Source organism: Perognathus longimembris, chromosome 13 (genome assembly GCF_023159225.1).
Source record: "Perognathus longimembris pacificus isolate PPM17 chromosome 13, ASM2315922v1, whole genome shotgun sequence".
Taxonomy (NCBI): domain Eukaryota; kingdom Metazoa; phylum Chordata; class Mammalia; order Rodentia; family Heteromyidae; genus Perognathus; species Perognathus longimembris.
In genome coordinates, this window is record NC_063173.1 from 54386768 (window position 1) to 54400887 (window position 14120).

The 14120-nt window shown below is 56.9% G+C and overlaps 1 protein-coding gene across 2 annotated transcripts in view; it reads right to left on the reverse strand.

The window, feature by feature from the left end:
* Positions 1-2465: 2465 nt before the first annotated feature.
* Positions 2466-14120, reverse strand: part of Vps37c (VPS37C subunit of ESCRT-I) — a 28756-nt gene continuing 17101 nt past the window's right edge. For both annotated transcript variants that reach the window (XM_048360183.1, XM_048360182.1), the window contains exons 2-5: positions 10534-10631; positions 7464-7635; positions 5484-5566; positions 2466-4447 (exon numbers count right to left, since the gene is read on the reverse strand). In XM_048360183.1, the coding sequence (XP_048216140.1) occupies positions 3722-4447; positions 5484-5566; positions 7464-7635; positions 10534-10626 (1074 nt within the window). In that variant the 5' untranslated portion in view covers positions 10627-10631 and the 3' untranslated portion in view covers positions 2466-3721. The remainder of the gene's footprint in view (positions 4448-5483; positions 5567-7463; positions 7636-10533; positions 10632-14120) is intronic.

Consider the following 14120-nt stretch of genomic DNA (forward strand, 5'->3'; position numbering starts at 1 on the left):
ATAACTCAGAGTCCAGCGTGGGGCGTGGAGGAAGTGCACACGTCTGGGTAGATCTCTTCTGTATTTTTAAAGTGTTCTTTGTAAATAATGGTTTTTCTACTTCTTGAGAACTTGTGTGCTCTGGCTTCTTCCCACCCCTGCAGATCCCTCCAGGATGTCCAGGAGAAGGGGAAGCGACCAGGCGTCTCTGCTACCTTTCTGGTCAAAGGGCTATACACCAAAAGGTTCAGCAAGAACATGCAGGGAAGAGAGGCACCCCCAGGCTCCAGGAGTCACACAACCATCATTCAGAGCTGCCTTCCTCTGGAGACAGCAGGGCCTGCTAGCTCTAGAGGGAGTGTGCGAGCTCTAGGTGCCCAGCAATTCCTAGCCAGTGAGGGTTTGTGTTATGGCACCTAAAAGTTCAGGGCTAAGGTGGTTGTAGCCAATCACAGCCAAATAGAGAATGGGATGGGCGTGTCCCTTAGGTGTCAGTCATTTCCTCCACTAAAATAGTCTCCTCTGCTACTCAGAGATTGGAGTTGTAGTGACCCCACTCATGCCTGTTTCCCTATGGCTGAGAGGAAGGGTTCTAAGCAGAAGCCCCACAGGGGTGGGCTGTGCTGGGCCGCTAAGCTGTCAGGCATCCGTGGGTGATACGTGGAGGGGTGGAGCCTTTCTCCATACTGGGAGCACAGACTGAGGTCAGACCAAGCCACAGCGGACAACGCTAGAAGAGCAAAGGGGAGTCGAGACAATGGAGCAGAGGGGAGCTCAGGGGAGCTGGGCCTCCATCCCCTCCACTGGGCCTCACTTCTCACAGCCCAGGGTGCAGAGCCCTGGTCCCCAACCAGACTGTGCTGGGATTCCAGACAGGGGAGCCACCTGGCTTCTCATTACTGATGGGATGAAGGGGGACCCCAAAAAGGCACCACAAGGCTGCTGGAGGGAGAAGCAGGGATCAGAGGCACCAGCGTCGCCCATCGGGGCCTTCCCTGGTAAGTTCTTTCAAGTCTGCCATGGCATCAAAGCCACCACAGCCTACTTAATAAGACAACCCAACCCAAGATTGCGGGTGGGAAGTCTCTAGAACAGTGCCTCTAAGTGCTAAGTGATGCGTCCAACAATCCCTGCTCAGTCACACACCGAATGAGAACTGTTCCCAGCCTTCCAGGCCTTTGCCTACTTCCAACCTGGGCTATGGGACCCAACCTACAGGCCCCTGCCCCTCAGCTGGGGGAGTCACTGGTCCCCTGCAGCTGAAGAGAACACCCTGGGGACCCCATTCCTGTGCAACCTTGCACCACCACCTGCTAGAACAAAGACTGCCCTGCACTGGACTTTTTTCTCTTTAAGTAGTTGTACAAAGGGGTTTCAAGATGTCAGTTTGTGAGTACAGTGCATCTTGATCGATGTCATCTTTTTCATCTTCCTCCATCTCTCCCAATCACGGCTCATCCCCTCAAGTTACTGGTTTACCTGGCCCCGTTTTCATGTGTACATTGACTATGCTGACTGCACCCACCCGCCCCTCTCCCCATTGATGGCATGTGTGGGAATTCTGATTCTAGCATTCTACTCAGGCTATCAGGGGAACCAAGAGCCCGACAGGAAAGCTCCCGGATACACCTTGTTACTGGGTGCCCGAGAAGGGGGGCGGGGAGGGTTCAAGATGGAGCTGACCTGGCAACCAGGCAGGACAGTATCTTTGCTAAGGATCTCTTCCAGGCTGTAAACGTGACACTGGGTGCCTGGCCCCGTCCAACAACCCCCCTCCCCCACACCACGAGGCCTGCTGCCAGCTGGCAAGGCGCACTGGTGACTGCAGGGGCAAGATGCTAGGAGGGAGGCCCAGAGGGCACCGTGACCAGGCAAGTGCTCCAGCTCAGGTGTGCGGCTGCGGGGGGGGGGGGGAGGGAAGGGCCCCAAGGTGCAGCATGCCGACACAGCTCACGTGCCTTCCTCAGGAAGTAGGCACACTGTCCCCGCTACCACTCTGGTGCCAGCCCGGGGCAGGGCCAACTGGACTGCTGTCAGTGATCTTGCCCATTTCCTCCGACAGGGCCAGGTTGTCCTCTGGCTCTCCCCAAGGTAGAAGAAAGAAGGAAGGGAAGGAGGGAGGGAGAGAGCTCATCTCTGACTTCTCTCGCTGCCACTGGTCCTGAGGCAGGCAGGCGACCTTCAGCTCAGCTCACAGCACTGGGGGAAGCTGTCCCACATCCAGTTTACAAACGGGATGGGCCACAGCCGGGCTGACAAGCAGATGGTCCTGACAGCCTAACAGATGGCGGCAACAGTGCCACCCAGGCTGAGCTGAAGCCTGGGCGCCCCCTGGCGGTTCTATACGCCACTGCATCAGCCCCGGACAAGGCTCCCGCCAGAGAAGAGCTGAGAAAGCACAGCAGGAGCAGGGGAGGTGGGCGCACAGGTGCCCTGCGGGGAGCAGCCCTTCCCTCGAGCCACTGGAGCCACAACACGATACGTAACTCATCCAAGTTTATTATGGCAATTAATTACACAAACATACAGGCAATCAATCGTCCATCCGCTTCAAGAGCACTCGCACAGATGCCAGGCGGGAGTTCCTTATAAATAACACAGAAGCAAGCACAGTTGGTGAGGGGCGGGCGGTGCTCGGCTAGCATCATGCACACCGCCCGGCAAGCGGGGCAGCGGGGGCAGGCACCCGGAGGTCGGCTTCCTCCTCGGCCCCGTCAGCCCCAGGCCCACCAGAGGCTGGGTGCTTGGGTGATGGCCGTTTCAAGGCACATACGACTTCCTAACCTGTAGCAGCTCTGCGGTCTGCCTGAGACCCGGTTCGCATCTGTACAGCCCAGTGGACGACTCGTCTTCGCGGCCCCTCTGGTCCACGTGGCCACGTTTATTGCTCACCATGCTGTGGCCCCCAGGGGCGCCTGAGACACAGTCCCAGTCCCTGCCCCTCATATCCAGAAGACAGACATCAACCCCTGCAGTGATGGCGTTTGGAGAGCACCACTCTTGACATCTATCTTGCAGGGACATTGGGGTTACAGGAGAATTCTGGGGGGTGGGAGGAGAGACAGAGGGGGCTGCTTGCAAATGAGAGTCAAGGCACTAAAAGAGTGGACGGCTGAGCCTCTGGAAAAGCCAACCGGAAGTGGACGGCCCCAGGGACAGAGCGGGTGGGAGGTGACCCCTGGAGGCCGGGGTATCAGCCTTCACCCTTCCCAGCCCTCTCACTAAACTGGTGCCACTGGCACTCACACTAGTTCACAGGACACGCCTGTCTGCTGGCCTGTCACCGTCAGTTATGGCTTTAGAGGACTTCGAGTCACTGCGTGGCTCCCCTGCGCTCCCCCACCCAGTCCTGGCTAGGGTACTGGGGCGGCGTGCCCCCGACACGACAGACGCCAGGCACTGCAGCCGGGGCGTGGCCTCCACATCCAGGATGCCAAATCCCCCGGGGAAGGGGGGGAGAGGGGAAGCAGAGGCCAGAGACCCAGAGCCGCTCTGTCACCAAGTGCGCTGTGCACTCAGCTAAGATGTCCTTGGGAGCAGGTGTGACCTGCACATGCTCACACACACACATACTCGCCCGAGAAGCCGGCAAGCTCCCGGATGAGCGCTCTAAGGCCTCCAGGTGCCTACCCAGTCCACTGGGAGCACTGACGCCTCTTCCAATGGGACCCCGAATCTCGGCGATGGCGGGCCAGAGGCTGTGACACGGGTGGGAGGAGGAGGGGCCCGGACCAGGACTGAGCTAATACCCAGGCCAGGCAGGCCCTGGGGGTGGTGAGAAGCCATAGGGGGGAGTGGGTCCGGGCGGATATGGAGGCTGGGGGGGCACCGAGGGCTGTGGAAGTCCTGGGAAGCCTGGGAGTTGGGGCTGTGTTGGGTAGGGAGGCTTCCCTCCCGGGGGGAGGTACGAGGGCTGCTGGGGATAGCCAGGACTGGAGGCCTGGCCCCCCAGGGGGTACCCGGGCCCAGAGGCACGAGTCGGGGCCACGGGATAGCCAGGCCTAGGCGGTATGCTTCTCTGTGGAGACCAGGAGAAGCCTGCACCGGCCCTGGGTCCCGGCTGGGCTGACGGATAAGGGGGACCCAGAGGCCCGCCATAGGAGGAGGGCTGGGCCACCACGGGGAAAGGGGCCGGCTGCAGGGGTCCCTGGGCTGTGGGGCCTATGGGCAGGTTGGGGGTCGGGCTATAGGGCAAAGGGTAGGGAGGCACAATGACTGGCGGCTGTGGGGGTGGCTCCTCACCCACGGGGGGCGTGGCCGGGGGAGCGGGGCGTGGGGGCGGGGGTGGCGGGCGAGGTGGAGGAGCCTCCCGGGCGGCGGGCTCTGGGGGCGCCCGGGGCCTCCTCACCACCTCCTGCAGCTTCTCCACGCGGACCCGGCGCAGGTGGGACAGCATCCTCATAGAGGAGAAGGCCTCCAGAAACGTCTCCAAGGGCACCTCGCCCTCCAGGAACTTCTCCGCCATGGCCTGGAAGACACAAGGCCGAGTGACAGGTGCTGCCGGGGACACAGGCCTTTCGCTTACCCCAAAGTTAGACTCGGGCCCTCAGCCTTCCCTGGCCCCCGTGTGGGGGCTCTTTCCAGCCCTCTCTGCCGACACCCCACACAGGCACATGCCACCTCCCTACGGGAACGTCAGGTCTGTTCCTGTGGACAAGGGCACTGGCAGGCCCCTGGGGCCACTGCGCATGTGCGGAGCAGCTGGGCAAGGCTTCTCAGCCACTAGCCCAAGGCTGAGGCTGAGGCCCACGGAGACTGAGGATGCTGGGGGGGGGGGGGGGGCGGTGGCAAATGACCAGGAGAGCCAAGTGGGGCCTGGCCTCGGTTCTCCACAGCTCCCACCCTGGTCTACCAGTTCACCCAGCCAGGCTGGGCCCCTGGTACAGAAGGCCCCATTCACCCAGGCTTACTGCAGTCCAAAAATGCATAATGAGGCCAGGCACTGGGGGCTCATGCCTACAATCCTGGCTAGGAGCACGGTTCCTAGCCAGCCTGGGCAGAAAAGTCTGTGAGACCCTTATCTCCAATTAACCATCAAAAAGCCAGCATTGAAGGCATTGTCTCAAAGAAGAGCATGAGCCTTGAGTGAAAAAGCTAAGGGACAGAGTCCAGACCCTGAGGTCAAGCCCTAGGACCAGTGCTAAATAAATACATACTGGATCAACAATAATAAGTTAAATGGAAAAGTCTAGAAATGAATAATCTATCAGCTCTAAATAACTTATGATAGCATACTGTTAAATTCTGTCATCATTAATCTCTTGCTGTGCTTCATCACGGCCCCTTCTATGGACTTTAGTACTATCCAGGCTTCAGGCATCTACAGGGCATCTACACGCCCCTGCAGATAAGGGGGCGCCACTGGTTTACATCCAAAGTCCTCGCTGGGACCCTCGGTGTCACCTGTCTGTGCCATCTGCTAAGCCTCGTGCTTTGTAGATGCTGGTCATCATGCTGGAGGGCCGAGGCCCCAGCATGGAAAAGGGGCACCAGGCTCCCCTCACCTCAGACTCCTCCTCGATCTTCATGCCTTCGATCTGCAGAAGGTCCAGCAAGGTTCCTGGCTGCAGTGCCGAGGAGAATTTCTCTGGAAGAGAAGGCAGGGAGGTGAACATTCCCACAGTCCTGCCTGCGTGGATGCGGAAGGCCGGGGGCCTGCCCTGACCGCAGTGGCGTCCCTGCAGTGGGTCTGTGGGGTTCTCTCATCCTGGGTCCCTCAGATGATCACCTTCCTGAGCAGAGGGGAGCCCCAGAGCCAAGCCCCATGACCCTGACCATGTAGCTCCCCTTACACCAGCCCGGGGAAGACCTGGTCCTGCACCACCGATCCAGTGAGAGCGACCTAGCCTGTCCCAGTGCCAAGAACAGACAGTACCCTTGCCTTCAGATGCCAGGTCCTAGACGGGCACCGGCAGCACCGGAAGCCATGGAAACTGAGCGGGCTGAGTTAGTGGTATTGGTAAAGTGTTAGGGACTCAGTTTTGGCCTTAATGGGGAAAGGGCGACAAGAGCTCCCTAGAAGCTGCCCTTCCCCCAGCCCTGGGACAGTGTAAAAAGCTAGCCCCTCCCACCTTCCGGCCTCAACCGGAAGAGAAGACCCCGCCCCTGGGGGAGGCAAACACGTGCGTGCCACCATGATAGGGGTTGTCCACAAAGGAAGTTTCATGACATCACCTGATGGACACGGTCTTTAGCCTATGACTGGCCCTTTGGCCAGTCCCCCTCCTTTCCCGCCATTACCGCTATATAAACCCCCTCCCAATTAAATCCTGTGAGGCCTATTCAACCATCAAGGCGTCTCCCTGATGTCTTTCCCGCCGCCACTCCTGACACGTGAGGGGACCAGGGGGAGGGGAGGCATCGGCAACCTTTCCTCAACTTAGCGTAGTCCATGAGGCTACGCCTTTGCCTTTTGCTGGCGGAAGACAAGGCCGAGTGCTCTTTTATAGTTTCTGGGGTTCAGGCATTTCCCCGGGAGATGGGGGAAAAGGGATCCTTCAGGTCCCAACAGTAAAGGAGGTTGGAAATCAAATCTCAGCACCACCTGTCCCTAGTTATGAGACCTTGAAAAGCTCTGGGGCCTCTGAGTTTCATTTTTCTTATCCATAATAAAATGAGAGTAACTTTAGGCTTTTTTTCCTCCTTCTGTACGAGGGACTGAGCTCGGGGGCTTCACGCTGATTAGGCGGGTCCTCTACCACTTGCGCCACACCTCCAGCCCTTCTGCCTCGGTTATTTTCAAGGTAGGCCCACCCTGACCTGGGCTCAGGTCCTCCTTCTTGTTCTCTCATTTGTCACAGGAGACAACAGGTGGGAGCCACTGGGCCCAACCCTGTGCCACTCCCGTGGCTGGGATAAGAGGTGCCCGCTAAGGCACCCAGCCATGGCTGAGATGGAATCTCTCTGGCACTTTATGTCTGGGCTGGTCTTGAACTATGATCCCAAGTAGCTAGAATTACAGGCCTGAGCCACCACGTCCAACTAGGACAGTGATTTTACTTTATTTTTCTCCAGTCCTGGGTCTTGAACTCAGGGCCTGGGCACTGTCCCCGAGCTTCTTTTGCTCAAGGCTAGTGCTCTACCACTTGAGCCACAGCGCTTCTTCCAGTTTCTTCTGAGTAGTTATTGGAGATAAGAGTCTCACAGCATTTCCTGCCCAGGCTGGCTTTGAACCTCAGTCCTCAGCTCTCAGCCTCCAGAGCAGCTAGGATTATAGGTATGAGCCACCGCGCCCGGCTAGGACAGCTATTTTTTTAAGTCTTGAAAAAATGTTACCAAGGCGCAAATTAAAATCACACACACAAAAGTGCCTCCCTTACCTTACACACGCACTGTGGAGCCCTAGGCACTGAGTGGGGCCGGCGTTCGGTGGTTGCTGGCCCTCCACGCCCAGGACAGGGACCAGGATCTACAGGATCTTCTAGACTATTCCAAGCAACCTCCCCACTCCTATTGTGAGTGGGCCCAGGGTCACCCTTCCCTACCCAGCTTGGCCTTCTGCTCCTGGCACCGCTCCACCAGCTTCCGCAGCTCCTGGTATTTGTCTGAGAGGTTGGAGCGGCTGATCTCCAGGGGACCCTGGAACTCCAGGTTCTGCTCGGCCAGGCTCCGGTTGGTGGCCAGAGCCATCTCCCGCTCCAGCTGCAGGTCTTGGACCTAAGAGAATAGGACAGCTGATGGCAAAGACCATCACCAGTCACCCCTACAAGCCAGGCGGGGGCTTCGGGACCGACCATGCACCCAGGGAAAACAAACCTGGTCTAAACCTCATGCAGTGCAATCAACGCCAACCTGGCCGGCTCCCTTAATCCTAATCCAGCAGCTCATGATGGGGACTCAGGGAGAGACAGGTACCACGTTCACTGTCTGCCAAGGCCACTGAGGGACCAGCACCAAGGCTGACAGGGCTGTGCAGAGCTCCAGCAAAGGAAGAAAAAGAGAAGCTTTCTGGGGGGGGCGGGGAGCCAGGGGAAAACCCCAAGTTCTATCCCAAGCTTCAGGGCCTTGTGTTGCTTTCAAAAAGGAGGGAGCCAGGGTCTTGGAGCATACACCATGGCGCTGGTGCAGGAGAGGCTTGGCCCTGCCTCCCAGGCCACACACATCCAGAAGAGGGGACTCGGGCCACAGCTCAGCAACACCGGCCACCACAGGGGAGGGGTGGCCCCGCACCAGGTGGTCAGCCCAGGTGAGCCCAGCCAGCCAGCTCCCCCTCCATTACCAACGGCCGCCCGCAGGCATCCCGGGTGCGCCCCACTGCAGATGGCTGCCACAGGGCCCTACGCCCTGTGCTCCAGGGTGTGCTGCAGCCTGCTGAAGACAGAGACGCCACAGCTAACTCCCTTCCAGACGAGGCTGCTCTGCAGAGCCCGGGGACTGCAAGGCTCGGGGTGAGCCTAGCCCACAGCCCAGGCCGCTATGCTAGGCAGGCAGCCCGTAGCCCTTCCCAGCTGGCCTGTCCACGTTGCTGCCACAAACCCCTCTTGCCCTCGGACAACACGAGGACTTAGGGGAGCTTCGATCTATGCATTGGCCATGGAAGCTTGCCTTTATTCACGTGGCCAGCTGGGCGTGGGAACCAAAACCTTCCCACTCAGTCTCCCCTCGCAGGACCCCACGGATGCTCTGCCTCTTCCCTGGGACTTCACCAATAAATCCATGCTCTAGTGTTCTCTCTGAAGCCTGTCCACACTTCTGGTCCCTTTCTTCCTGATCTCTCGTCTTCCCCTTTGAGGGGTTCACTAGGAAGCCCTCTTCCATCTATTTGCATGAGCTCATACGAGTTTTACACCCCACTTGCAGGCGCTAATAACCACCCTGCCTCAGCCCCTCCATTCGCTCTCCTACAGAGAGAAACTTCTCCTACCCACTCTTTTTCCCTCAGTATAAACCTTCCAAGCAAAATACGCTCTTATCCTCTAGCAATCCTACAACACAATTGCTGTCCACAGAAGAGCTAATCAATGGGTTTTGTGTTTTGTTTTGTTTTTGAAGTCTAATGGCTTGTCCTACCTTATTTCTATCCGATCTACACTGGACATATTTTCCCTCAGAGAATTCAAATTGATTTGTCAGGCATGGCCGCATGCCACAAAATCCAAGCGGGCTTTTTGCCTGTGCACAGAGCTGTATCTGCGCTCACCAGAGATTCTACCCACTGCTCAGCAGGAAGTGACTAATGGCAATGAGGGTGGGCATGCCTTGCTTCGGCCAAGCTCCATGCCCTTCGGAGATAGCCTGGGAACTTCCCCTAACACTGCTCACGACACAGCCCCAAAATCCTCGGTCCCAAGTACAGGCGCACATTCCTAACCCCAAATCCAAAGCCTGAAATGCAGACGGCCAAAACTTTTTGAGTGCCTACGTGATGCTCAGAACCTTTTGGATTTGGACGGACCTCAGGAAGTTTAATCAGTAAATCTTGGCAAATATTCCAATATAAAAAAAAAACTGCAATATCTGAAGTATGACTGGTCCCAAGCATGCTGGATAAAGGACACTCAGCTCCTACGGGGCAAATGAACTGAGGATGAAGGCATGAAGCCCTGGGACAGATAAGGCTCACAGCCTAATTAATGGAGGGAATCCGCCTTGGAGCCCGGTGGAAACTTGCTCCCCATCCTGGCCAGACAAGCTCATGGTTGCCTCAGGGCAGCAGGCTGCAGGCTGCGTGGCCCTCCTCCTCTCACACTCCACCCAGCGGGAATATCTTCTCAATCCAACCCAATGTCAAGGCCAAGCCCAGCAGGGAGGCCTTGGGGCAGCTGCCAGCCTGCAGCTCCAAGGAGTGGCCAGAAGGGGGCACTGCACTTTTAGTCTTTAACACCGAATTCACAGAAGACACACCACAGCTGTTCAGGAGGTAAAGCAGTTTCACCAGGGTGACATAATTTTTCTGGCGAACTTGGTGGGGGTTTTTTGTGCCTGTGTCTCTCCCTCGCATCAGTCAGGAGCTTCAAGCACCATTGGGCAGGCTGTAGACATTCCAAAGGATGACTGTCACCTGACAACTCCATCTTTCAGAAGTCACAGGAGGACAGGACCTGCGTGTTAAGTGTAAGGCTCTGTCCATACAGCAGGTTGTGTTTATCCCTGTGAACAAGGGCCTTGTGAGTAGTGGAGACTACTAGTGTCAGTTCTGATGGAAGCCAGGACAGAACAGAGAGAAGTGAACTACATCCCAGCCAAGGGCAGCTCCTAAAGGCTGACAGTCACCTGAAGATACCAGGCCACACAGCCTGCTGGGGAAAGGAGGGCACCAAACCGCTCGGTGCTTCGAGAGCTGCCTCCAGACTCAGGCTGGAGCACAGCGTGCCCAATCCTGGGACATCTGGGCTCCCAGGAAGTCCAGGTATGCAAGGCAGTCTGGACTGCCTGCCACTCCCCAGCTTCCAGGGACCCCAAGACCTGGCCTGAAAGCCTCCGGGGTTCCTCTGGCTGGGTCCAAAGCAGGATGGAAAATCCACAGAATAGGGAAATGAATCTGGCTACATTCCTAGTAAGCCAGCATCCATGAGGTGCATTTGCCGCTTCGCAGGCCCCGTGACAGCCCCTTACCTCGGGGGACTCCAGGGCGAGCCGCTCAATGGCCTCCTGGTCATTCTGCATTTCCTCCAGTTCCTGCAGGGTCTTATCCTTCAGCGTCTCCATCGTTCCTGTGACACACAGCAACACCCCGGTGAAGATGGGGCGTCATGGGCTTGGGCAAAGGGTGAGGGGCCCAGCGAGTACACAGCACATGCCTGAACTTCGGTTCTGCCCATCCCTCTCCCTGGGGACACCAGCCACAAGGCGTGCGAGAGCCCCTTGGGGACCAGAGGCAAACCCACAATCCTTGCAGTGCTAAACAGCACTCCCCAAGGCACAGAGAGGGAAAGACAGCACGGGGCCAGAGAACAAGTCGGAACCTAAATTCACCAACACCGATGCCATCCCGCCCTTGGTAGGTGTCTATTTCTGTCTGAACTAGAAATACACCAAGCCCCACACACGAGGCTTTGCGACTTCAACATCACCAGCCCAACTGTGTCTCTGATTGTTATATTTAGAGCACCAGTAACCTCAGGAACAAGTGTTCCCTGCAAGTGCAGCCCTCCCCCCATGTCCCCCAAGTGGACTGTCACATGCGTCCTCCTCCGAGCAGAAAAAAAGATGTCACCAAACTGGCCATGGGGCAGCCAGGGGTGAAAGAAACCCATCGGCCCAAAGGGAGCTGGTGTCAGCTGCCCCCAGGGACATCCATCACCCATGTGACAGATGGTCACAGGCAGGCCCAGGAAGAAAGCCCGGGGTCAGAGAAGAAGCAGCACGCAAGTCCAGTACCGCTTTTCTCCTGGCAGAAGCTTCCATTTTTAGGTATTTTATCTATTCTAGAGGTGCAATTTCCAGCTTGAATGCTAGTTCTCACTACAAATGTCAGTGGCTCTCAGAAGACTCCAGCACCCACAACTGAGGGTCCTCCACAGCTCCCTTGCTGGTGCTCCGTGGAGGAGTCAGGCAGATGACACCCAGGCAAGCAACTGGGAATCAAGAGCAAGGGTTACAGAAGCAGCTCTCTCCGGGGCTCAGTTTCTCCACCGGGTGTCTCCTCAGACTGTCAGAAAGAAGCAGTCACTTTGCCAGGAAAGCCCTGGCTTACGACTGAGATCCCAGCGAAGCTATGAGAGGTGTCCCCTTTTATGAAAAGGACAAACAACATGGTGACTTTATCTGATGGAGAGCTGCACACACAGAGGCCCTGAGACGGGCATGGCGGCTCAGTGGTAGACACCTGTGAGCACGCACAAGGCCCTGGGTATCCAGTCCGTCAACAGAGCTAAGCTGTGCCAGTGAAAGCAGTCTGAGCCGCGGGCTCTTCCTTGTAACATGGTCCTCACAACAGCACCTCCCTCACAGGTTCACTGACATGGGATGCAGGCAAAGCACTTTCTCAATGCGAGGACGGACACTGGACACCACAGATCCTTGCATTTGCTAAGCAGATGCGTTACCACTTGAACCGTGCTCCCGGTCCTTCTGCTTTCTCTTTCAGATAGAAGCCTGTGCTTTCAGCTGTCCTAGAACTGCACTCCTATCTCCATCTCCTAAGAAGAAAGGATTACAGGCACGAGCCACCACTCCTGGTCAAAAGTGCAAAATTTCTGAAATACAAAAATGCAAAAGCACATGCTCCTTTAGCCACCAGACCAATGACATGCTAACAGGCCACGCCACCCCACAGATGATGTGTACTCCTATGAGGAGAGTTAGAATGGCCAGTATTTTAAATTTGTGATGACAATCACTCTGGACCCATGGACGGCTGGAAAGGGTCTTGGAGACCTTCAGGGTCCTTTTGAGAACAAACTCTGGAAATAGGCTACCTGGGTTTGAATCCTGACTCCACCATTCACCAGCTATAGTATCTACCCTTTGTGAAACACAGTGGGACCCCGAACAAAGTAAGTTCTACGTGAGTGTCTGAAGACCCTCACACGGTGGGGGCAGGGACATGAGCCAGTCTCACAGCGGTGGCTCAGAGAGATGGAGAAACCAGCCAAGCTCACACAGCTTAGAAGCAGCAGGATATTGGTGGGCCCAGGCTTCTCAACAGGTATGTCTGGATCACCTGGGGTCTTTGCTTAAAGCCAGAGTCTCCAGTCCTCCTTCAGACCCAGAGCATTAAAGTTTCTGTTTGTGCTACCACAGTTTGGTGCTTATCTGTTCCCTTCTTCCCTGCAGAAGCTCAGGTGAGTGGAATCCCACCCCACAGAACAAAAGAAACCAAGGCAAAGGCAGGGCACAAACACCAGCTGTGTTGTTTCTACTGAGTCAGGCTTTACTCAAGACCCAAATGCACTTCCACAGCCAAGTCGGCCAGTGTGCTATCAGGAGCAACAGGCCCAACGCTGATGCTGAGGCCAGCACCTCGAGGGAGAGTCAAGGGAAGCCAGGCCTGCTGATTTGCCTAAGCCAACCAATGGTCCCTGCTCTGCCCTGGCCTCTCCTGCTTCAAGAGGCACTGCCAGGCTGTGTGACACACAGTCCTACTCTTCTAAGCAAAGCATGCCCAGGCCTTCAAACTCTGCCAAACAGCTGGAGGCCATTTTCTTTCGAGGAGCTCAATTTTCCTTACCTGTAAGATGGGAACATAAGCCCTATGGTCTCAAAACTGCTTTCTGTCTTCAATGATCAGTCACTGCGGACTCTCCCATTAATTCGGATCATCAACTCCGTGAGTAAAGCAAGCACGGGGCTTAAGGAAAGCCCAGTTAAAGAAACAAGAAGAGCCCAAGGTTGCATAAGCTTTTAGGGGTCCAACAGCCAGAGGACCCAGCCACCATTCACACGTATTCCTTTATCCCACCAGCCCAGCCCAGCCCAGCCCAGCCCGTCACAGGAGGAGCCTCATCACCAGTTATTTATAAAGCCCAAGATCCAGAGATTACAGGCTCAGGCAAGCAGGTGCACCCATGATCCCACCTCTGCCCCCACCTCCGCCGGCCCTGGGGGGCACAGCGGGGCTCACACTGCCTCAGCACGCACCTCAGGTCAGGCCAGCGCCGGCTCAAGACTGACCACAGCCCGGCCCAGCAGAAGGACCCAGCACCTCTCCTCTCACGTCACTTGTCCCCAGAGCCACCCAGAGAGGCAGAAAGGACACACACGGCTCTGGAAAAGGAGCTGGGAAGACTGGGCAGCCCTGTGCCCACGGCCAACAGAGCAGACCTCTAAGAATGGGTCCAGGGCCCTGCAGCCAGCAGCTGTTATCCAGAAGCCTCTTGGAGTGGCCATCAGCACTACTCGGGACATTACAGAGCACTGAGGGTCACTGACTGCACTTGGGACCAAGAATCCATGGGCTTTTGTCTGAAGGGCCTGACAAGTCCCACTTCCTCAGGACCTCGACAACCGGGTCCTGATGCAGACCCCTCCCACGACCAACATGGCAGATGGGCGCTTCTTGATGCCAGAGGTGTGGCGGGGTTAAGAAAAGCCCCCTGTGCTCAGGAGAATGCTTCATTCACCTCTGTCTTCCCGGTGCCCAGCACGGACCAGCTCCAGATGGCTCCTCAAAGAGGCTGCTCAGAAATGGGAGGGGGGGGAGGAGCTAGCTAGTGACAGACAGCCAAACACCGGGACATGTGAGCACAAGGCCCACACTC